Here is a 25,392-nt window from a genome sequence, read left to right on the forward strand (position 1 = left end):
TACTGAGATTCAAATCTCTGTAAATGGTGTTGCTCAAGGATATATAAGAGAGAGGGAAAGTTGCTAGTGGCATTCACCAACGTCCGCCTTGGTTTTCACTCGCCTCAACGCAACTCAAAGGTGAGTGGGAAGTGCGCCCCGCAAAGGCCACGCTGACTGCAATTTACGCTGGGAGGAAAGGCACTTGAGACGAGGAGATCCTCTTGGACTATAACTGTAGACAGAAATGGATCAACATAGAATAAACTACACGGACCACAGGACGACCCAATCAGTGTGAAAAGGAGGCCCAATGTGCTCATTTCATTTCCAAGGATAAACCCCTGTGGATGATAACTGGGCTATTTTACCTTGTTTCTTTCAACCGGATGAGAGAAAAAGAAATTGATGCTGTGTTTACCTAGCTGCATTGTGTAGCTATATGTGGCAGTGATTAATGTTGCCGTGATTTGGCCTCTCAGTGGGAGCATCCTCTAGGCCATTTAGTGCCATAGGCCTGAGTGGACATCCAGAGGCAAAGCGTAGCTCTTTATCCCACTAAAACAAATAGTTGCGGTGATGCTGCAGCAGCCTTTGCAAAACTAAAGCAATTCATTAGTTTCACCGTAATGGCTGTAAACTTTTGTATGTTTCTGCTTCGTTCCAACACAGTGAACTTTCCTTCTCTTGTCAAGCTAGATAATTAATAGCCTTCTTTAATCCTTTAAAGTTAATATCTGTCCACTGGTGCATGGTTTTAGGCTCAGCTTGATGATTTCAAAAACCCCTAGAACCCCTAAAACACTAGTTCATCATCAAACCCCCTAAATACCTCTCTAAAGTAAAGTCACTGTATCTTAGGCCCTCAGAGTATAGAATCTCCCAGATACAAATATCAGTAATTATTGCTTTAAAGGATATTTGCAATGCAATTGTATGATTACTGTATGGGATTTGTGATGCTTATACTCGCCTATTTTTCTCCCTCAGTCTAAAAAATGTCCTGTGCTGGTGTTGTTGATGCTGCTGCACTCAAAGCCGCTCTGGACGGCTGCGCAGGTGAGCTTTAGTATCTTTAATAAGTAAATTAAACACTAAACACAAACTTCATCCTCATTTTTATTATTTACATATTATGAATTATCACTGTCAATGCAAATTTAATTTCTTTTTTTTTTTTGAAAGCAAAGAACTCGGCTTACAATGTACTGAACTCTGTCATGTAAACTATCAACCACAGTTATCATATTAAATCAACACTGAAGTCCTGTGTGCCTATGTAATGCAGCCTGTCAGGGTGCTAATGGTTTTACAATATGTGTTCTAGCTGCTGACTCTTTCGACCACAAGACGTTCTTCAAGGCATGCGGCATGTCCGGCAAGTCCGCCGAAGAGGTAAAGAAGGCCTTCCTAATCATTGACCAAGACAACAGCGGCTTCATTGAGGAGGAGGAGCTGAAGTAAGACACTCAAGCAATGCACACTTAAGCTTGTTGGTACATTTTGCCTTAACATCTCAAACATGAGTATGCTTTAAATGATACTCATTCTGCATAGTGATTTACAGTCAAACAATCTATGTAGCCTGAGATGTTCACAGTTTTAACGTTGCTGTTTTGTCCACCTGTCAGACTGTTCCTGCAGAACTTCTCTGCTAGTGCCAGAGCACTCACTGACAAGGAGACCAAGGCTTTCCTCGCCGCTGGTGATAGTGATGGTGATGGCAAGATCGGCATTGAAGGTATGAGTTCTTTAGCTCGTCGACACATTTTTTAATCTAGCAGAACACAGCAGAGATGTACATTACAAGATTGATTCTGATGCTTATTGGCAATCGACTCCGAATGAATCTGCATTACAATGTATTATTTAACATACATTAACATACTTCCAATATCTGCACAGACTCAAAGTCATGGTCAGAGATTGGGTCCAGTTAGTCTAGATCAGTGGTTCCCAACCGTTTTGGTGCGAGGTACCCCCACAGCATGTCAGATTAACTCACGTACCACTTCATCAATTCCCAATATATGTTTCAAATGTATATTATCATATATTATTAAAAATTCCACGTACGTGTAACTTACTTTGGCAACAAACTCCTTTTTGATGTATATAAAAGTGGTAAAAAAGTAATTTCTTCATACAATTGAATTTTCAATCATGTTGGTTGGTTGGTTTGGTCAGCAATCATACCAATATTAGCAAACCCCATAGGCATATATTAGCATATATCTAATTTCAATTTTTTTTTCAAATTAATTGATCTACTTTGTAATCTTTCCATGCACCCCCTGGGGTACACGGACCCCTGGTTGGGAATCACTGGTCTAGATCATACCACCATGATGACATAAGAATCTGAATACATTTTGTTCACTACTAATGGCAGTTTCATTCTACTTTCACAGAGTTTGCCCTGCTTGTAAAAGGATAAATATCCATTGACCAAGATCCACTTCTTTTCATGGAACAGCAAATGCCTTGCAAGATTCAGTGATCATCAGCTGAAAGAATATTTTTTTATACCTTATTTACATGGAACACATATTTTACTGTGAATGTTACTCAGATGTGTCAAATGTTCTGAAGAATGACTTGTGCAAACTGTCCAACACCATCTGCACTTTTGAGGACGAGTGAAAAACTAGGAATAAAAACTCTTTTGGTGTAAAGTCATCTCCTTCAGGTCAGTCGTCTTTGTACTGGTCAACTGTGGTGTATTCCCTAGCTGTGGTTATGTCAACACAATGGGTTGAGGAAGAAATGAGTTTCCACCTGCCAGGGATTTTGAATGCTCTAAAGGTGCAATTGAACTGACCTGCACTTGTTTTGATAAATGATAATGAGAAGGGAAGTATAGCTGAACTGGCAAAAACATTGGGAGAAGCCCTGGGGCTTTGCTCAGATAATTCCTGCCTCCAGGGAGGTTTGCAATGGATAGCTGTCCGGCATACTGTAATTAGGTGGTCTGTTCCAAGGTCTTTTTCTCCACCAACTGCTGAGTAGTCAATTAGATGATGTGCTGTGGCAACAGGATAGCTATTGGCAGCCACTGTTGCATCAGCAGAACCTTTGAATCTGGTGCTTAGATGCAAATCTTTAGTGATCCGAGGGGGTCGTAACATTATTCAATTCATTCAGTTTTATTTTAGTATTTAGATATGCTACATTTGGAAAATATTCCAAACATGTATTAGCAAAGACATACATTTAAAAAGGGAATCATATCATATCTAAGTCAAATTGCAATTCAAGGGGAAGCTATGAATGCTCAGGGAACTGCAAGTCAGCAATATGTAAACCCTCAAACCTATCAGATGACACCCTGAGCTCGTTACCATCAACCAGTAGTCAAAACAGAGAGAGGCATGGTGACAGCAGTCTGCGGTCTCCTCACCCTTACCCCACAGGGCAGTGCTGCCACCTACAGGTCAAAGCTATTCTCAGCATGACAGTGGAGACATTATGTTAAAATGTCAAGATGAATCTCTTTCTCTTTGTTGCTCTGTTTGGAGGTTGCAAAAAAAAGAAAATCGTCTGCATGAGCATTCCCTTACACTTTTAAACACTTTAAGCTCTTAGAACAACAGGAATGGTACCTGTACCTGAAAAGGGGTTGTGTGCAATAAGCAATTGAAGAGAAACATCACTCAGTCCACCTACTGACTAATTTGAACAATGCATTTTTGACTTGCCAGTAAAAATGGGACTGATTGACATTTGGAATTTACATTGTTTCTATATGTCCCATAACTAGGACTGCTTTGCACTTGATTTGACTGTAAGTAGACCATTAGAAACCTGATTAAAATATTCTCCCAGATACAGACTAAATCTGACAAAACACAAATGACTGGGAGGTATGGGGGCAGACAATATCACTGTTAAACATAAAGAAGACAGAATATATAGCCTACTTTATCAAGGCATACATCTAAGTGCGAAAGAAATAGCCTACTTTTCCCTTGTAAATTCATGAATACAATAGTCTATGCCTTCCAAAGCAACAATGTTAAATGAAAATAGGGGAAAACAACCATTTAGTGACAGCCCTAATGCACGCATGCTCAGCATTACCCTTTTGAATAATGTGTGTTGCCAGCAGCACTTCCAATTCGTTCTCCTCAGCAGTACACAGGCCTATTCTTAGCATGGGGGGTGCGGGGTGGTGGACATTAAAGACTTCTTCAAACGCACCTTTTAAGCGTCTTCATTTGTGAAACTTAAAATAGACCGCTCTCTGGCTGCAGGACGCATTTTCGCCACCCCCTTCTCGTCGGCGGTGTCAGTTATCTTATGCTTCAGATTTCGATGGAGTGAAACTATAAAAAGGTCACTGGGAACACCGGGAAGATCACTGCAGTCGACTCGAGTCTTGGCCGTATCATCTGTACCCTACACAGCAAAGAAACCAGAGAGGTAAGAACGGAGAAACAAAAAACCCGGGATCCACACAGACAAAAGCCGCAGCATCACGCTTGGCATCTTTCAGAAAACATTGGGTTTTTGTTTTTGTTTTTACTTTTATTGTGGACTTCGCACTGCAATGCAGCATCAAAAGAAATAGTTTCTCAGTTTTTTTGTTTAGCTGCATAAAGACATGGATTACTGGTCAGACCTCCCAGCATCTATAGAGTTGCACCTGTCAATCTCAGCCTCTCGAACGGGATTTGGACGCACCATCAGTTATTCCACTCAAAAAGAAGTGGATTGAATAACTTGCTCTTGGAAATCTGAAATGTTTCTATTCTTATCTATTTCTATTCTTTCTTTCTTTCTTTTTTTACAACTACATGCAAATTATGGAGTGGTGCTCAGCTGTTTTAATGAAAAAGTGATCGGAGTCTATTTGATATGATTCATCTAAAATATTAAATACATAGAGGACTAGGGTAGCTATCTATAACCATAATCCATATAGTCAACAATATGATACTAGAAGGTTCTCGGATGGCCTTAGCCATAATATGCAAGTATTAGCAGGTTATCTATAATTATCGCTTGTATTTGATTCCTGCAGATCGAAATGGCCGTCGCAGGTGTACTGAAAGATGCTGAAGTCACTGCAGCCCTGGACGCGTGCAAAGGTACACTTACAAAATCACAGTCACAGCCCTCCCTGTGTGACTTTGTGTTTGGAGCACCAATGTGCTTTTTGTCCAGCTACTGCAGTTTAGTAACAAGTAACCCTGCCTTTTTTTTCAGAGCCTGGCACATTCGAGCACAAGAAATTCCTCAAGGCATGCGGTATGTCCGGCCAGTCCGCCGAAGAGATCAAGAAGGCCTTCAAAATCATTGACCAGGACAACAGTGGATTCATTGAGGAGGAGGAACTGAAGTAAGATACACACCGGGGGACCCCCACTTCCTTTGTCCACACATCAGACCAGTTTTAGACATTTTTGCATCTTCTGTTCTGATATCAGCTGTAAAACAATAATGAATTGCAATGTCTATACGGTAGCCTAAATAACCGAAGGCCTAGCTATCGTTCGTTCAGGCTATGGGGACTGAAGGACTTATGAAGACCCATGCAGGGTCAAACTATCTTCAGCCACCTTGCTTTGCATAAACGTTCTATTTTTCTATTTCCTATTTATATCTAATGTTAAGTGTGTCTTAGCCAATGGGAGCTGGTGTCTGTGAACAAACCACCGGTTGTGTCTGTCCGCAGGCTGTTCCTGCAGAACTTCAAGGCAGGTGCACGCGCACTAACCGACGCTGAGACCAAGACTTTCCTTAAGGCCGTTGACACCGACGGTGACGGCAAGATTGGCGCTGATGGTGACTCTCATCAATTTATGCAGAATGGTTACAGCATTATTTGGATGCATTTCGTAGACGCTAACTGGGTATTCTATTGTCTCCTGCAGAGTTCGCTGCCATGGTTAAGGCATAAAGTGGCAACTGACCAACAACACCTGCTCTGATGGAACAACAAAGCCCTCGTCGACCTCCCCCCCGTTTTCATCTAAATATAAATAATTTTTATACATTTGCTTAAGAGACGTTTCCTCCTATGCAACACACTGTCCAAAAATGATGATTGTGAATGTCGCTCGGTTGTGTTAATGTCTTAAATATGAATTTTGCTTACTGTAAAATCTATGATGCACTTTCCAGGTAAAAACGGTAAAAAAAGAGAAAGAATAAAAATGATTTTACTGCGGTATTATTGGGCTTTTATTCTTAATGTGTGATTTTCAATTCATTACATCTTACAAACTTGCAAAAAATCTATCTATCTATCTGTCTGTCTGTCTGTCTGTCTATCTATCTATCTATCTATCTATCTATCTATCTGTCTATCTGTCTATCTATCTATCTATCTATCTATCTATCTATCTATCTTTTCAAATAGCTTTTGTGGCCTGACATGAATGCATATTGATTAAAGGAAAAAAAAGCAATGGTTATTATAACCATACAAACTATGGGTACACATATAGGCCTATAATGCGCGCATACACAACAAAGAGCAGCGTGTTTGTGTACAGTCCTGCAGCTCCACTCTGCAGCCACTAGATGGAGTTACGTCCATTACTATCATAGACTGTAAATGTACAATTACTACACAGTAGGAGTTGGAACATACGCACCAGATAGAGATAAGACACGCGTTCACAGCTAATTATATGACAATACGAAACTGTTTGGACGAGCCTCCCTTTCAGTTATGGGGCCCTTGAGAAACTCATAATACATGCAGTGACGAAATAGTCCAGTTTTTTAGTCGCTATGGTACTGTTTGGTACTGTAATATGGTGCAGTGTTTCAAAACTCTAAGTAAGACACCCACCGATCATATTGTAAATCATTAAATCTTGCATTCAAAGCAACGGAATCTCCTTTCATTTGGCTCGTAAACATCTTTCACTACAACGTTTCTGGTGAAATACAACGAGTACATTTGTTTAGTCACATAAACATATCATAGTGCAATTATTTTAGTTAAGTTATTGTAACAAGCACTTAATCCAAAACCAAACAATGTTACAGATACGTCGGCAAATAGATAGTTAAACAGATAGTTAAATAAACAGATAGTTTCAAAATGACCCTTTGAAGTGCTAAAGATGATCCGTTTGCTTCACTGTTTTCACATTGCAGTAGGCAAACATGTAACATTACCCATCAAATTCAACAACAAACTATTTCCATAATTCCTATCCCATAATCAGAAGTGTGATCAATGAGGACATCTTCCCCAATCATCGATGCAACAAACTTTTACTGTATTGCAACTTTACTGTAAGGTTTTGTCTAATCAAATGTACTGTAAAAAAAAACATTGTAACAGGACTGAAAGAAAATTGTTTTCTATAAATACTGTAAAGTTTTCTGTAGTACACACTACACTATAGTCATAAAAAACTATATTGTTTAAAAATCGGCAGATGACCTAATTCAAGTCCGACTTCGTTCTTCTTGAAACAGGGCCTAATGCTTATTCTTCTTAGTGAGATTTTACAAAAATTGGACTGCAAATTAATTAGTAATCTCATTATATATGTGATTCGATCTTATTTTAATTAAGAAAAACATTATTTAAACATTGATTTTGAGACTGACGTGCAGAGATTGACATGTTGAAGTGTTGCCAGGTAATGGAGGGACGGTCTGACAGTTATTTTTCCGAAAAACAAACAGTAACCGAACCGAACGAGGCTAGAAAGAATGAGTTCCACATGGTTTATGGAAGTTTATAAATAAACACAACCGCTTGGATTCACAAAGTAAGGACTCCTCATATATTGCAAGAAGGGAGGATCGTCCTCTCGGCAAATCTATAGCGTGATGAGTGAAGCTCGTAAAGAACATTAGCAAATGCAGGGCCTAAATGAATAAATGATCGCTCAGTAACAGTAGCCTATAGTCTGTAAGGTAGGCTATCAATATGGCGCATGACATCATGCACTGGGTTTAGGTAAAGTCGTCCTCAGTCTCTTTTTCACACAAAGTCTGGGATGATTGAGTTTCAAAGACGTCCAGCTTCAGTAGTACAACCTCCCTATCAGACATCACTTGTAGAGGGGCCCCAAATTGGCACCGGGATTAGGTTTAGGAAGGGTTGACAATGACGAAATGCCGGCGATAAAAGCTTTTACTCATGAAAGACACCAAGATGTTGCCCATGAATTAAACAAAAAGCTGCACACTGTGCGTAAAGTTCATGCCCGAAACACGTGTTCTTAGAATTAATGTGTCACCTAACAATACAATGAAATGAATGAATGAAATGTAGCCTATTTCGGCTGATTTCTAATTAACTTCGTTTTCTGTCTTCAGGCCTACAGCCTAGATAATGTTTAACTATCACCCGCACCTGCAGGCCAACATTACCTGCAGTTCACGGTCGCCAGCTGACGCGTGTGGGAGAGCAGAGCAGCGCTACCAACAATCGTCTGTGCCCCACGCACTCAAGCACGCACATACAGAATAGTGGCTGACTTCTAATTTGAAAAAAAAAATGTCCGGGGGCTTTTTTTGTATAGACGTGGTGATGTTCCCATGTCTTCAGCGGTTCCATGGTGTAATGGTTAGCACTCTGGACTCTGAATCCAGCGATCCGAGTTCAAATCTCGGTGGGACCTGTTTATATATTGACTGTTGCTGTACTGATCAGTATTTACGTAAAAGAAATGTTCACAAACTATTTCCAGAATGGCGTGTCTGTTTGTCACTCTCTTCCCCCACACACTGCTGCAAATGCACACCTCTAACTAACCTTATGTCATGGAGAGAAATAACCTTTTTTTTTTCGGTGTGCTGCTGCTGCAGTGAACACTCTCCCAGGAATGTGCTTAATGACCCCTGAATGTGTTTGTGTGTCGGCCCTGCTGGAGGCCACAAATGCCCTCGGAAAAGAGAACCTGAATTGGTCCTTTTGCAACTGGACAAATTGGACAGATGAGTGTGTACTGCGCCGGAAGAAACAAAGTGACCAAATGGGAGAAATGATCAGTAGAAATGAAGCCAGTGCTCAGCCCTAAGTGACCTCTGACTGCTATACCTCTATTTAAATGGTGCATGTGAATACCTGGAACATTATGCATCATCATCATCACCATCATTGCAGGATGGGACACAGAGGGTGACCTCTGGTCCCTTAATCAGCACAGCTGACAAAGCAATTTAGCAACACTGTCCCCCCTGTCAATACGAGAAGGTTATAAAGCACCGGAGTCCCTGACATTCAATGATGAACAGTTACGTGTGTTTGGAGTTATATTAGATTTGATTGGAAATAATCTGATACCCATCTGTTGTGAATCTGCATCTAAGCAAACAGGGCAGGTAGATGTTTCATGTCCAAGGCAGATCAGGTGAAGCACCACAGAATGCCAGTGCACCAGACACAAAGAGGTTGTGTATGGGTTGACTTCATAGGTGACTCAATATTGTCTTGCAGGAGACACATGTTCCTTCTGCAAACAAATATTACATGAAGGGTTCAATGTCAGCTGACATTTTTTATTTCCCATAACTTACCTCAAATGTAATGATAAGGGCATATTTGCAGGGGATGTGGCTCAGATGGTTCGTTTTGGGACTGCTGCCTGTAAAAGGATATCTGTCTAAAAGGGTAAGGGTGGGGGAAGGGGGGCAGAAACAGCAAGAGAGGGAGAAAAGGAGAGAGAGAGACAGAGAGATAGAGAGAGAGGTTGCTGTTACATTACAGCCTTCCTGCATTTACAGTACTGTATAATTCTAGAGGTGAGAGGAGGAGGGGCACAGTGATGAGAGGAGGGAGTGGTGGATTCGGAGAAGAACGCGCTTTTTAACTTAATTTGCTATTTACAAGGGCGTTACAAATGTCCACGGTCTGCTTTCTCAGCCCCTGGGCGTTATAAATAGTAAAGGTTAATTCGTTAGCTGAGAAATTGGATCAGGGGCGGGCAGTTAGAATTTGATCCATAGACAGGTAACTCAAGCAATCCCTTTTGTCACTGCAATCGGACCTATATAAATCCGCCTTGACAGACAGTAGTCACCACATAGCCTTACCTCTCTGCTGGATCACCGACCAGGCGAGAACCCCCTAAACACGGTAAGTTGCTTTGTAGATTCAGAAAGGTGGCTTTTGACGGGAAGTGGCCAATATATTTAATTCTAAAAATATTTTGTAGACAGATGTTCTGGCTCTTGTGTATTTAAGGCACTTCAGAGGCTGCCTTAGTTAGATGATAGGGGAAATAATTGGGTGTGTAAAAGGGGAGACTTGTTGGTGTAAAAGTTATTTCTATCATGTTTGATGAGAGTATTTGAAAAAAGAGATTCTTTTATATTATGCCATTCATTAGAACTTTTTGAGATTTATTGCCAGTTTACTGCACTGACTTCTTAGTGTCAGCATAGTCACCTGGACACATTTTGCTCTCCCTCAGTGTCAAGTTAGAGGGTTTGCTACTGTACCTGGCTAAATGTGTTAATAATTCACCATGGTTGTTCCTCCTACAGGAATAAAATGTCTCTCTCATCTATCCTTTCCGCTGATGCCATTGACAGTGCTCTCAAGGACTGCCAAGGTATCATCTTCCACCAATATCATTATTGCTCTCTTCCTTAGATCTTTATCTTTTATATTCTATACAGTCTTTGTACTGGAGCCGGCAGTCGCCAGACAATAGGGTTGTCTCTGTAAATGAGAGCAGTGGTGGCAGAAGTATTCAGGTCCTTTACTTAAGTAAAAGTACTAATACCACACTGAATGTAAGTAACATCAGAAAAATGTACGTAAAGTAGTCAATGCAGAAAAATCCTCACATTTTAGAAACTGGAAATGATCAAAACAGTTCTGTCAATCAATTAAGTGATTAATCGGCTAATCATTTCAGCTGGACTTGTAGGCCTGTATATTGTTGGGTAGTTTAATTGATAACAAAACAATGTGCAAAAATCTTAATTTATAAAGAAGTTAGTAACTAAAGCTGTCAGATTAATGTAGTGGAGTAAAAAGTACAATATTTATCTCTGAAATGTAGTGGAGTAGAAGTAGAAAGTGGCATGAAAAGAAAAGACTCAAGTAAAGTACCTCAAATTTGTACTTAAGTACAGTACTTGAGTAAATGTACTTAGTTACATTCCACCACTGTATGAGAGCCTACTGAAAGACTATTGTTGACATATAAAATATATAGGGCCAAGTTAAGAATTCTTCTTATAATTAAATTAAAATGTAAAAGAAAATCCACAGAGAACATTCAAGACCAATCTTTTCTGTCTCCACAATTTAAACTGACATAAATTGTTGGAAGATTTGCTGATATTGCTTATAGTTCCTCGTGTTGTTCCTGACTCTGCTCTCTATATTCTCCTCCAGCACCAGACTCCTTCTGCCCCAAGAAGTTTTTCCAGTTGTGTGGCCTCAACAAGAAGAGCCCGCAGGATGTGAAGAAGGTTTTCGGGATCCTGGACAATGATGCCAGTGGTTTTGTGGAGGAGGAAGAGCTCAAGTGAGGGAGCAGCCAGTTTACTAACTACAGCCTTTGTTTTTGTGTGCTCAGGATCTAATAGACCCTCAATCGGGAGGAGAGATTAGACGTCTTCATGGAAAACAGTCACCTTTCTATTCAGTTTTTTACGATATTGTTGTTCGAGAAGGAATGTAGTAAAGGGGAGGCCAGTCTATCATTAGTTTATTCATTTATCTATTAGGTTTTCAGGGATGACATGGGACTTGGACCATTAGCGATTTTAGACCCTTTTTAGGGGGGCTCAAGCCTACATTTCATCTCAGCCCCCCTAAAAATTATAATAATTATTAAAAACTCTTTTGCAAGGCACTGTATCTGCGTTACATTCTCATTAGGGGCTGAGCCCCCCTGAAGGTCTGATCCTAGAATCGCTCCTGACTGGGACTGTTAACGCGGGCCATTGTAACCATTGTAAGAGACTGTCTACTAACTAAAAAATCTCTGTGCAGCAATACACATCACGTGACAGATTGGATCAGTGTTAGTTTCCGATTTCTGCCTTTGTGGCTACTGCTTTTCATCTAGTTGTTACCTCTAACTTGAAGTTTGCTCTGTGTATACCAGGTTTTTCCTCCAGAGGTTTTCCCCTGGAGCTCGCGTCCTGACAGACAAGGAGACCAAGGGCTTCATGTGTGCTTGTGATGACGACAGTGACGGCAAGATTGGAGCAGACGGTGAGCAAATCCACACCTATTTGATATACCCATTGTGCAAGACATGCATGTGTGTATGTGTGACTAGAACACCCCAATACTTAGAAAACACTTCTCCATATTTTTTACATTTTCAATAAAAATGCAGATTGACTAAATCCGCTGTATTCCTAGAGTAGTCTGCTTGTCTTCTATCGACCATTTGTGACATTAGATTTGTGAATTTGTTTAATTGATGAGACAAATCGTGTCAATGAAATGCTGCTAACTTGAGAGCACAGAACCCTAATCACCATGCCAGCTCTCTCGCTCTAATGGTTTTGTATCTTTCTTGTTACTAAATATACCTAAATAGCCATATTTTAGAGACACATGAGGTCAATCATCATCTTACTAATGCTGTTTATTTTCTCCACAGAGTTCCAGGCCATGGTCTTGTCCTAAACAACTGGACTTCATCTCCAAGTTGATCTGACCCCACCAACCTGCTCCTATTCCACTTCTTCAATCATCGTCAATCATTTTCCATCTGGTTAGATTAAACCTTTTGATTCTTTTTATTTATTTTTATTGCAAGACTTGTTCTGGTTCACAGACAGTCACATCATGATTTTAGTTTTTTTTCTTCTTTTTCACAAGTTTTTAGACAGATCATAAACCTGTATTTCCCAAATAAATGTAAAATTTACCAAATTACAGAGAAAATAAAAGAATAAAATCCCAATCCTCTGGCTACGTTTCATGATTTCTATTCAAGTGTACATCTTTGTTGGTGTCTGTATGTCTTCTAGTCAGATGTGGTCTGAGATAAAACAGGGTGGCATGGCAGAAAAATATACTGTATTATATGGCATGTTGAAATGTTTCACATGAAAATACAGTCTAATTAACCCTTAGGGAAGTAGATATCCACATATGTACATACAGACGTGCCTATGCACAAAACAAACACACAGCCACAGCACTTTTTTCACAGTTCTGTGTAGTCCTTGAATCTTCACTTACCCATATTGAACACAGCGGTAAATGAGACTGAATGTCAGACAGTGTCAGGTATATGAGAATGAGTGGGACTTGTCCTAAAAACACAGGGTTTTTGATTGAGGTGTATTTACAGTGCATGTTTGTCTGTGTGTGTGTGTGTGTGTGTGTGTGTGTGTGTGTGTGTGTGTGTGTGTGAGAGAGAGAGAGAGAGAGCGAGAGAGAGAGAGAGAGAAAGGTAGATTGAAAGAGCTAGCACAGGGAAAAAACAGAGGATGTGACCTTGATGACCACCTGAGTGTCACCACGGCTGGATCAAGTGACACCTGACCTCAGCTTTGTAAATAAACCCATTTGAACTTTGGTGCGGCTCAGGCTAGATCAACAAAACACATGCACGCACGTGCACACACACACACACACACACACACACACACACAAAAGAAACCCAATCGAATATGAGATCAGACATAGATGACGTGTGGTGTGGTGTGTGTTTGTGTATGTGTGCGATGCACAGAAGAAGATGCAGACTCTGCAGAATGCTATAGCTGAGGATGCTAGCCTTAAATGTACTCTTTTGCCAGGTCTCCTTGATACCTAACCCTAACCCTCCTCCAAGAGACTTGAAATAGCGCACAGCTTTTTAATGCTCTGCACTTACAGGATTCATGGGATTAAACTTAAAAACTACTTCACTATTTACCCACCCACTAGAGGCGCCAAAATACAGTACCACACGTTCTTCCAGTGGTTACACCTAAGTGTCATTTTAATGACCTGTATATTACAGGGAGAACCTGACTATTACAGCAGACACCTGCTACTCAGAACTATAGGGCATACCCTGCTATTAGCATGAAGTTTAGGATGTGAAGTCATAAAACTGCTGCTTGGTTTTAGCTGATGTGCTGTAATAATGATAGAGGTTTTCAGAGTTTTCCTTCTGCGGCCAGGAGCATACTGCCTGTGTGTGTCTTGTCATATTATACATTTTACTGTCGCTATGAAGTGATTGACCGATTCCTTAGCAATTTAACATGTTTAAATGTGTTTCATGTTTCAGGCAATATCAGTAATTTCTATATCTCAATATAAGAAAAATCCATAAATCATTAAGTATAAATTATTGAGTTTTTTGCAATCAAAGTGCAGCAATGTGACTAAAGACAAAAACTTAACATTCACTGTAAAATACCTAACATAGAGTGAAACAAGCTTTTGAGATCCTGCAGGTCACAATTATGGACAGGAGTATGAGCAAAGACAAAGTTAGAGCGACCCTGCAAGAGATTGCAATTAAGTTTCGTAATCCTCATTATGTAAGAAGTCATGAACTAAACCAAATGCATTTTATTAAAACCCCAAGATTCCTCTTGCCTGAAGTTTGCTTTAACATGTATATGAATATTAGAGAATATTGATTAAACACATTTACAGAAAAAATGTTGTCTATCAGGACCCAAGTACTGGACATGCAGAGAGACACCGCGCTAATTAGATCACCATGCAGCCACATATGCTGTTATCCGTTTCTGATTTGCATCTCTGCAGACATGGAGTGGAGGAGCGAGAATGGGAGTGGGGGGTACACGGTTGAAAGCGGGACAAGGTTGGGGAAGCCAATGGATCACACAGGCCAGGGGACACACAGTGTTAAGGCATGACTGCAGGTCAGTAGAAGCGAGTGGTAAACAGGAAGGTAATGTGAGCCAACAGGTTGACGCTGACTGCTGGATGTGCAGCCGTAGGACAGCAGTACAAGATAATGTGACAAGCAGATTACCTGGACTCAAGGGTGGAGAGAGAGAGAGCGAGAGAGAGAGAGAGAGAGAGACAGAGAGAGACAGAGAGAGAGAGTCACTGTAGCTCTGTTTCTCTCTAGGACAGTGCTGCTCGGATAGGCCAATAATGTCCAACAGTCCTGGTGGGCTGACAACGTGAAGAAAATTAAAAACAACAGCAGTTGCAGGTGAATATAGAGGAGGTCTTGATAGTATTTTACAGTTTTGTCATTAAAAGTTTGCTCTATCATCTGCCAACAGCTAAAACAGAAATTTAGATGTAACATACTAGTTTAAAGCTTCTTTGAAACAGGAGTTAACAAGCTATCATTTTGTTAAGTTTAACTTCAAGCAGTAGGGTAAATCTAAGTAATATGATAAATCATGTACCTGGGGTCATGTCATTTGAAACATATAGTTTGGGGATGGGGAATATCACTAATTACCAGTATCTCTCAAATATTCTGTATATGATATGATGTACATATACACTGTTATCCCGAATTAGTTGACTTTACTAGAAATTTGCGTGGAAACCCGTTGCCTTAAACCGTTTAAGTTTTTAGACAAGGTGAAACTTAACAAGTCAAGTTGTATTAGCACAGACTGGTAGTTTGATGCAGTAGACAAATCACATTCATATAAGTAGTCATTACTAAAAATCAGTAGTAAACATATGTTACATGGAATTTAATAAATATGAAACATTAGGCTCTACTTATCAAAACTATAGTAAGAATTCAAACTTATGTTTTTTTCTTTATAACAGTATAGTGTTAAGAAGGATGTATTCAATACATTAATTCCAGTAAAACAGACAGGATGACAATGCATATAGTAATTACCGATGTGCTCTGCATGGATCTGTTTGACCATATGCTTCCTCACTGCCCAGACCCCATCAGTCGTTCCCCTTCCCCCGCTCCATAAATATGAACACTAAATCAACCATACAAAACTTAAATCAAGAGAATATAAATGCACACCCAAAACATTAACAGAACATTATTAATACACACTTTAACTGGGACAGAAACCGTTCAGAACATATATACAGGTGCTGGTCATATAATTAGAATATCATGAAAAAGTTGATATATGTCAGTAATTCCATTCAAAAAGTGAAATTTGTATATTATATTCATTCATCACACACAGAGTGATATATTTCAAATGTTCATTTCTTTTAATTGTGATATTATAACTGACAACTAATGAAAATCCCAAATTCAGTATCTCCGAAAATTAGAATATTACTTAAGACCAATACAAAAAAGGATTTTTAGAAATGTTGGCCAACTGACAAGTATGAACATGAAAAGTATGAGCATGTACAGCACTCAATACTTAGTTGGGGCTCCTTTTGCCTGAATTACTGCAGCAATGCGGCGTGGCATGGAGTCGATGTTATGAGAGCCCAGGTTGCTCTGATAGTGGCCTTCAGCTCTTCTGCATTGTTGGGTCTGGTGCATCGCATCATCCTCTTCACAATACCCCATAGATTTTCTATAGGGTTAAGGTCAGGAGAGTTTGCTGGCCAATTAACAGGGATACCATGGTCCTTAAACCAGGTACTGGTAGCTTTGGCACTGTGTGCAGGTGCCAAATCCTGTAGGAAAATGAAATCTGCATCTCCATAAAGTTGGTCAGCAGCAGGAAGCATGAAGTGCTCTAAAACTTCCTGGTAGACGGCTGCGTTGACCCTGGACCTCAGAAAACATAGTGGACCAACACCAGCAGATGACATGGCACCCTAAACTATCACTGACTGTGGAAACTTTACACTGGACTTCAAGCAACGTGGATTCTGTGCCTCTCCTCTCTTCCTCCAGACTCTGGGACCTTGATTTCCAAAGGAAATGCAAAATGTACTTTCATCAGAGAACATAACTTTGGACCACTCAGCAGCAGTCCAGTCCTTTTTGTCTTTAGCCCAGGCGAGACACTCCTGACGCTGTGTCTTGTTCAGGAGTGGCTTGACACAAGGAATGCGACAGCTGAAACCCATGTCTTGCATACATCTGTGCGTGGTGGTTCTTGAAGCACTGACTCCAGCTGCAGTCCACTCTTTGTGAATCTCCCCACATTTTTGAATGGGTTTTGTTTCACAATCCTCTCCAGGGTGCAGTTATCCCTATTGCTTGTACACTTCTTTCTACCACATCTTTTCCTTCCCTTCGCCTCTCTATTAATGTGCTTGGACACAGAGCTCTGTGACCAGCCAGCCTCTTTAGCAATGACCTTTTGTGTCTTGTCCCCCTTGTACAAGGTGTCAATGGTTGTCTTTTGGACAGCTGTCAAGTCAGCAGTCTTCCCCATGATTGTGTAGCCTACAGAACTAGACTGAGGGACCATTTAAAGGCCTTTGCAGGTGTTTTGAGTTAATTAGCTGATTAGAGTGTGGCACCAGGTGTCTTCAATATTGAACCTTATCACAATATTCTAATTTTCTGAGATACTGAATTTGGGGTTTTCATTAGTTGTCTTTAAATTAAAAGAAATAAACACTTGAAATATATCAGTCTGTGTGGAATGAATGTATACATTATACAAGTTTCACTTTTTGAATGGAATTACTGAAATAAATCAACTTTTTCATGATATTCTAATTATATGACCAGCATCTGTACTTTTCCCATGAGCTTTTGCACCGCTTTTAGCGCGGAACAATCAAATGACCCCGGCCCTCCCATACAGAAATTTAACATCCTTAGTTATCTTTACTTAATATGATCTGTGCACTGCATACTTAAGATGATTATTACAAACAACTAATGTGATTTAGTAATGCCTATGGTTTTTAACAAAACTTGAAAGAACAAGTAGTGACCACTAAAAAGTTTAATTACAACTAAATCTGGATTTACAGTGTAGGTAGGGTGTTGTATTGTAAGAATAATGGAAATTAAGGTAATAGCAGTAGCAGCAGTTAGGAGTACCCTTCAAAAATGATGATGCAGCATTAGGTAACAAACAAAGGATTCACTATTAGAAGAAATAAAGTAAGCCAGCAAACCTAACTTTTTGATTGCAATAGTATTATGGTACATTTTGTGCTATTGCTAATACTGTACCATGCAATCCGTCTGCATTTTTAGGATGGCCACATAGACTATAGCCTGCTTGTCTGCTTGGCACTTCAATAATTGATGCCCTCGCTTCATTGTCACCAAAAACTCATATCAAGAAAGGAGCATCAGGCTCACCTTACTGATTAAGTCTGTGTAAAACTTTAATGTGCATCCCATCTTCAATTGAAACCAAACAGAAGTTCTCAAGCAGATGAGGTAATGGGAAGTTGAACCATGTGGACTTCCGCTGTGCATCCCGCATCTGCTATGACAAACCCTGATCATATTTTGACTTATTTCCAGTCTTTTGGAGCCTGGAGGTATCAGACTATATTGCTACCTGATAGTCTGAACAGGGAGGAACATCGTAAAAGATTTAACTGGCGTGTTAGAATGACTGAATGGGCTTTGTGAGCTCTGCGCAGGAACTCTATCCATAATGCAGGGGATGACAGCACTGCCTCTGTTCCCCTACAAGCATTAGTCCTGAGCCACTACGTATGATGTCTGCGTGCAGCTACCCTTCATTAATGAATGATAGGCCATGCACATATCAATGGCCACTCCTGACACACACACAGTATCTGTGCAAGGCAATTTCTAGAAATCTATTTCCACCCTGCCTTGAGCCTATTGTTTATATATCCGCTAATTGAGGTTTTATTTATAGGCTATACATCGAGCTGTGTCTATTCACTAGACTCATAGAAGTTTGAAACTGAAAGCCACACCCTGCTTAAACCCCTGAACAGCTGTTACATATGCTGACTCATCCTCAGACTGAGTAATGGCTGTCATGGAGAGGTAGACAGGTACTTTGCAGACTTTTGAAATGAGAAGGCACAATTAGATAAGATGGCGGGAGTCATCCTGGACAAACTTACTTTGACTATAATGGAGGCAAACGGTCTGGTTGGACAGGACAACGAAAGAATGTTTGTGTCCAGGTGGAGTTGGTCAGTAAACACCTTACAGCATCCATATATGCCACAACTGCACATACATACAGATAGTTAACTAAAAAGAACCTTCATAAACTTGGATTACACACATGGTACATTCAGAAACTCAGACAACATGACTTGTCTGCATCTAAAAATATAGTAATCTACAAACATTACCACTGCTGTTAATGTTATGTTTTTCTTTTGCACTTCATTTTTTAATAGTACACATTACAGGTTACATGACACATAAGTATATACCTTTAATCTCCTTAAAGCTGTGCAAATAAATGTTAAAACCAAAAAGCATTGAGTTCCACCATCATCCTATCCCAGCACACCCATAGACTACATGTACAGTGATATGATGAATTTCTTCCTGTCAAACTCCTTCTATGACCTTAATGCACTTTAACGATGCATCTTAACTGTGATATTAATCTTTAAACTTAGTGAGATTCAATAACTACACTGAACCTGTGTATCACACCCAATAACAAGCTGTGTTTAAAACAAAAGTTTGACCTATTGGGACTTTCTTGGCTGTAAGCTGATGCCAGGCAACCAGTCAAGACTCCAGGAAGTAACAACTCCCAGCCAAGAAATTGTCCGACACATAACCCCCTGTAAAACTACAAATTGATGCTTTTACACTACAGTTTGCGGAGCTGGTATAGGCCATTTTTTTTAAACTTTTGGACAGAGCCAGGCTAGCCGTGTTCCCCTGTTTCCAGTCTTTGTGCTAAACTACGCTAATTAGCTTCTGGCTGTAGCTTCATATTTAATGGACAAATGAGTGGAATCACTGTTCTTATTTAACTCCCTGCCAGAGAGAGAAAAATGTCCAACTATTCCTTTAAGGCAACTCTAATCAGAGTATTTGTTGCATCAGTTAACACACTGTTAATCTATGTCAGCACCTACAAGGCCTATATCACTCCCCACCCTACACCCATGCTACCTACAGCCTGACAGACTCCCTTGTTCCTACATGATTTAAAGAACTACTGTGAACTGTCAGGTTTCAGCTCCCTCCGTAGTCTCAGTTTCTATCTCAGGTCTTACTCTGGCCACCAGATCCGACTATTACCTCAGCAGAGCTGCCAGGTTGAGTCAAAGATCACTTGTGATTGAATAACAGGCTAGACTGAGCTAATCGATTTTGATTGGTGAAACAGGTTGACTTGATCTGAAAAGCTTTGTTTATCTATTTGGCCACAAGACATCACAGAGATGTTGATGTCAGGCGAGACACAAGAAAACTAAAATGGTAGACTATGGGAATGTATGTGTGAAATCTCTCACTTTATATTATATTCATCCTAAACTGTCTCTAAAGCGGAGGTACTAAAGGTGATTGTGTTATCACACTCATACACAGGTGTGCCCATGCAACTCACACACAAGGTTTGAACCAAAGTCACATTTATATACATCATGTATATATAGGCTATACATACATATACTGTTTACATAATTGACAATTTTACTACATACTTATTGATTATACCATTATTTATGGAATAAGTGAAAAAGCCAACCTTGTATTTTTTAAGAGTAGTAAAAATGTATTTACTTAAGTTTTTGAACTGAACCATGTGTAGTGTAGATATGAAATAGCATCATCGGCATGGAAAACAACAAGACAGTAATTTTCATTGTCATGTCTTTGTTAAATGTCAAAGAAAGTTAAGTTCATGCCAGTAGTATGACCATCTCCTCTGTTGACTGCTGATCTCCTTGCAACCAACTTCTTTGCTGCAACTCAATTTACAAAGACAGGATGTAAGAAATGATACTGTGGCGCCCTCTAGTGCACAATACATGTAGCGAGAAATATGGTGGCGCGTGGTGAATCTGGATTATTTTAGCACTACTCTGTGAATATAAAATAACGACAATAAATGAACAGCTCCTCTACTATCTAATCCCCAACAAATGAATTAAATGAAAACTACTTACCACCACCTTTTACTTTCCCCGGATGTGACGTCACTTTCGGCCTCTTTCCTGCGTAACCGCGAGCGTCGGTAGTACCCGCTGCTGCTGCCTGTCAACATCACACAGCCCCAAAAGACATCTGTGTCCGGGATTTTTGTTTTTAACTGTTTGTCTCTGACAGAGCACTAACGGTCCTCCACCATGCCCATGTACCAGGTAAAGCCCATCTCTGGAAGACACATAAAGACTGATTTACCAACGTGCATGTACAAGTTACCAAATATCCACGCGCCGCAGGGAAACAGCTGCACCGCTGAACAAGCGATTCAGGTAACTGTTAACTCATTTCATTTTGACAAGCTTCGTTTTTTCCAACTGGTTAGCTTGTATTTTGCTTTCCCGCAGTTCGTTTTGTTTCGCACGAATTGATACGCGCATCTCGCGCGGTGTATTAGCATTAGCAGTCTTTAGCCAAGTTGGCTAGCTAGCTAAGTTAGCTTGTCAGGAAAATGAGCAATCAAAGTTCTGGCTGATGCAACAATTACTACGTCTCCATCATCAACGTTTAAAGATTATTAAGCGGCGTATTAGAGTAGCTTGTCTCCACTCTTTGTTGTATTTGCTGACACTGTCGGTATTAATAAGCATCAAAGTGCACATGATGATGTCTGCACATAGGAGACCCTTGTTTCAGCGGAGTAGTGGTGGAATGTAGCTAAGTACTGTAACGTTACTATAGTTTTTAAGGTGCTTTTAAAGCCACGTTATACTCCTGCTCCACTTTATTTCAGAGGTATATGTTGTATTTGTTACTTAAGTGTCTGGATACTTTTTCCAAAGCTGCAGTGTATAGTGTTGACTCATCTGAGGTAGACATTGTGGCAAATATTACCAGTATATAACCTACTCTAATGGTACAAGATTGAAACTGTATCTACCTGAGGTCTAGTCTTTTAAATCTCTTCATGAAATGTCTTTCTTTGATTCCTCTATGTGTGATTGTTTAGCTTGACTGGGGATATGTTTAATATGTTTTCAATCTTGCCTCTTGTTATCTGTGCAAGGACAGTTAAATGTAGGGACACTAGCGTACACCCAGGTTGTAAAACTGCTGCAGGATTGTGCTCAAATTTTTAAAAATGTGAATGCTCACACCGTCAAATTTCCATTTGTGGTTTCAAAGAGCAATTCTCTTTGTCTCCCCAGAATGGTGAGGTGGACCCAGCAGTAAAAGCTCTGGAGGCCCGGCAGGATGAGATCATGAAAAAACTGTATGACCTGAAAGCAGCTGTGGAGGGCCTGGCCAAGACGGTGACCACCCCAGATGCCGATCTGGACCTGACAGTCAGCAGCAGCCTCTCCTCCCAAAGCCCCAGCTCCACAACCTTCAAAGGCATCTCAGACCTGGACACACTACTGGGCAAGGTGAGAACACTAGGATCAATACTAGTGAGCTCTGCATCCAGGTATTAGCATAACTGGACACAGTGTTTATTAGTGATGCCAGAATTCATCTTAGATGAACCATGCACTGACAGTATGCCTCTGTTTCTTACAACTGACATACTTTGGCTGCATTTTCTGTGACCGTAGTCTATAGATGTTTTCCTGATCACACCCATCATTACTGTTATTAGAAGTTATAAATACCACACAGACCTAATCGTATTGGAATTTGTTTTGAAGCACACATGAGGACGTGAACTGTTTACAGCCTTTTAGTACATGCTGTACTGGCCTTATTTTTTAATTTGGATGCTGCACCTATTTACCTTCATTGTCTTGTTCATGTCACAAGGACCTCGGCGCTCTCCGTGACATCGTCATAAACGCTAACCCGGCACAGCCACCCCTGACCCTGCTGGTGCTCCACAGCGTGCTGTGCCAGCGCTATCGGGTGCTCTCCACTGTCCATGTCCACTCCTCAGTTACAAGTGTGCCGCCACAGCTCCTGTCCTGCCTTGGCCCACGCCATGCAGATAGCTATGCCCGCCAGATGTTCCAGCTGGGCTTCACCCTCATATGGAAAGATGGTACGGATGACCAATTAATTATAGGGATGCACCGATACCGATGCCAGTATCGGTCTGATGCTGTGCACATTTACTCATACTTGTAATCATAAAGTTACTTTGATTCGACCACACCCAATACCACCTCATAGCAACGTGACATTGACTTCTCCGTCAAGCAGGTATAGGAGGTGGAAGAGGAGCAATGCCAGCCGTTTGCAGCAACAAGCTAAAACGAAAGCTGTTAGTTGGTAGTCTGTTTGTATAGTTTGCCACGAGTCTTTCAATTTGGACAAAATCTTGTGAACTTAGCTGCTGGCGTAAACAAACCATCCTCTCCGCTGGAGCTGGTAACACATGGCTACTTAATATGCTTGTGAATGACGTCATCGGACTTAGCATTCTGCATTCTTTCTAAACTTCACTCAGTATTTTGATATCAGGAATGGTATGATTTCTTTTATTGACACTAGCTCAATGAAATGTCCAGTCCACTGAGTTTTAAATAGAAAAAGGCACGGTACTTTGAAAACACTGCTTTGTTCTTATTGACAACAATATCAGGGCAGGCCAAAATCATCTGTATGTCTGAAAAGACCCTCGCAGCGAGTACCCAAATGTAAGTACTTGTACTTGGTCTTAAAAAAAGTATCGGTGGTATCGGTGCATCCCTAGTTAATTACCAATATTGTTAGCTTTAAACATCACATACAATCACATACAAATTTGAAAGTGTCCTTGTGTCTATAGAATGCTATTTCTATAGAAATAGTTTTTCTCTGTTATCAATTGTTGGCATATGTGGTAAATGCTCCTGTCCTTGTTTACCATTAAACATGTTTATGCTCTGTCCAATTCACAGTCCCCAAACTGCAGATGAAGTTCAGTGTCCAGAACATGTGTCCCATCGAGGGTGAGGCCAACGTGGCGCGCTTCCTCTTTAAGCTGCTGTCTCCTTACCCCAGTGACCCTGCTCTCGCCACACTGGTGGACAGCTGGGTGGATACAGCTTTCTTCCAGCTGGCAGAGGGCAGTGCCAAGGAGCGGGCTACTGTCCTACGGGCCCTTAACTCCGCTCTGACCCGCAACCCCTGGCTGGCCGGGCCGGAGTTCTCCCTGGCCGACATTGCCTGCTATTGCTGCGTGCTGCAAAGTGGCTCTGCCTCCTCTACTCCCACTAATGTCCAGCGCTGGATCAAGTCCTGTGAGAACCTGGGCCACTTCAGCCCTGCCAAGCTATTTCTGCAGTGACTGGGGCTGTCCTGGGCAAAGTGAGAGAAGGGCATTAGAATATTAAAATATCCCAGCCATGTCTGGAACACCCTCTAATGCTTTCCTCCCCAATGTAATATATCACAGAACTGACAAAGACTCAGTAGAAGCAATATGGTTGACGGCGGTTAAAGTAACTTAAAGAGTATTTGTCTCTGCCATGCTGCTTTTGTATAACAAAGAGATTCTAAGGCTATCTTTGCCAGGGAGGAAGCATAAGAGGACTGTAAAGACAAGGGCTTGGTGATGGATTCAATCAAAGGTACTGACAGAAGTAACACGCACTGTGTACACCTTCCACCCACTTTGTGCCTAACATGATCCTGTTCTTAATGTGTGTGGTAATGTTTGGGGACAGGTATTACTAGGGGTTTTCAAAAGTAATACTTTTTCTGAAACCATTAAAACTTCCACTTTGGATCAAACTTTGAACTGGGGCCTGGGGTTTGTTTTATTCGACTGTTTGAATTTTAAACTTTTTAATTTTAAAAAGGCGCTATGCAGTTTTGGCCATATCTTCGCTTTTTGCTCGCAGGTTTCTCTATAGAGCTCCCCCTACAGCTTCAGAATAGATATTTGGCAGCTCCTACATTTACTTGTGTCTGACTCTTCACTCGGTCAGTGTGCCGTTTTCTCTTTCTCTGTTCCTCCGACAATGCTTTTTTTGCCGGCTCAGCCACGACGATGGTGTGAAAAACTCCATCGCTACCTTGTTAGCCGGTTTCTGAATGGATGTATGTGTACAGTGCCGTGAAGCAATTAGTTACATCGCGAGAGACCTAGACACGCGATACTTCCTGACGCTCACCAGCCAAAAGTTGCAAGGGTGGTTTTTCCGCTCACAGGCGCCAGGGGGAAGCGAGACGACTGCCATTCAACCCGAAAAAAAGTCATATAACCATTCCAATGACTCCGAAGCTGTTCAGTTAAGGTAAATTAAGCTTCAAAAAAACTGCATAGTTCCCCTTTTAAATGTTCTCAAGTCACTGAATAAGTTGCATTTACTGTAGTATACCTCTTTGTCCAACAGGTGGCAGGCTTCTTCATCTGTAAATTAAAGATAATATTTATATTCATTAACTTCATTCACCTGCTGATCCTATCCAGAGTTTCACAGAGCTGCACCTCATCCCATGATACAAGAAGTGGAAGGTAGGGAAACACTTGAAATGTGGTTCTTCCATGACAAACACAAGAAATCACATCTTAGGAAGATCTCTTCTCCTCGTGGCTCCCATGTCCCTGGAGCTTTGGATGACTGCAGCCAACAAGAAC

General features: G+C 40.7%; 4 protein-coding genes and 1 non-coding gene across 6 annotated transcripts; all 5 read left to right on the plus strand.

The window, feature by feature from the left end:
* The first annotated feature begins 977 nt into the window (after positions 1–977).
* On the plus strand, positions 978–2,416 carry LOC144530620 (parvalbumin beta-like). The gene is made up of 4 exons (XM_078270264.1): positions 978–1,038; positions 1,307–1,439; positions 1,611–1,720; positions 2,391–2,416. The coding sequence occupies exons 1-4, from the start codon at positions 978–980 to the stop codon at positions 2,414–2,416; spliced, it is 330 nt and encodes a 109-aa protein (XP_078126390.1).
* A 1,973-nt stretch (positions 2,417–4,389) lies between these two features.
* LOC144529880 (parvalbumin beta-like) lies at positions 4,390–5,881 on the plus strand. The gene is made up of 5 exons (XM_078269229.1): positions 4,390–4,401; positions 5,003–5,069; positions 5,188–5,320; positions 5,657–5,766; positions 5,856–5,881. The coding sequence occupies exons 2-5, from the start codon at positions 5,009–5,011 to the stop codon at positions 5,879–5,881; spliced, it is 330 nt and encodes a 109-aa protein (XP_078125355.1). The 5' UTR covers positions 4,390–4,401; positions 5,003–5,008.
* Positions 5,882–8,504: 2,623 nt separating this feature from the next.
* trnaq-cug (transfer RNA glutamine (anticodon CUG)) lies at positions 8,505–8,576 on the plus strand. The gene has a single exon. It is a non-coding gene; the product is annotated as a tRNA-Gln (tRNA).
* A 1,872-nt stretch (positions 8,577–10,448) lies between these two features.
* pvalb8 (parvalbumin 8) lies at positions 10,449–12,766 on the plus strand. The gene is made up of 4 exons (XM_078269378.1): positions 10,449–10,511; positions 11,306–11,438; positions 12,024–12,133; positions 12,531–12,766. Exons 1-4 carry the CDS (start codon positions 10,451–10,453, stop codon positions 12,554–12,556), a joined length of 330 nt encoding a protein of 109 aa, XP_078125504.1. The 5' UTR covers positions 10,449–10,450; the 3' UTR covers positions 12,557–12,766.
* Positions 12,767–20,880: 8,114 nt separating this feature from the next.
* Positions 20,881–24,549, plus strand: aimp2 (aminoacyl tRNA synthetase complex interacting multifunctional protein 2). 2 transcript variants are annotated; one of them, XM_078269981.1, is made up of 4 exons: positions 20,881–21,163; positions 22,040–22,258; positions 22,632–22,866; positions 23,708–24,549. In XM_078269981.1, the coding sequence occupies exons 1-4, from the start codon at positions 21,035–21,037 to the stop codon at positions 24,094–24,096; spliced, it is 972 nt and encodes a 323-aa protein (XP_078126107.1). In that variant the 5' UTR covers positions 20,881–21,034; the 3' UTR covers positions 24,097–24,549. The 2 variants fall into 2 exon arrangements, with proteins under 2 accessions (XP_078126107.1, XP_078126108.1); XM_078269982.1 differs by having other exon boundaries at positions 20,881–21,049.
* The last annotated feature ends 843 nt before the right edge of the window (positions 24,550–25,392 follow it).

This window comes from Sander vitreus, chromosome 15 (assembly GCF_031162955.1).
Source record: "Sander vitreus isolate 19-12246 chromosome 15, sanVit1, whole genome shotgun sequence".
NCBI classification, from domain to species: domain Eukaryota; kingdom Metazoa; phylum Chordata; class Actinopteri; order Perciformes; family Percidae; genus Sander; species Sander vitreus.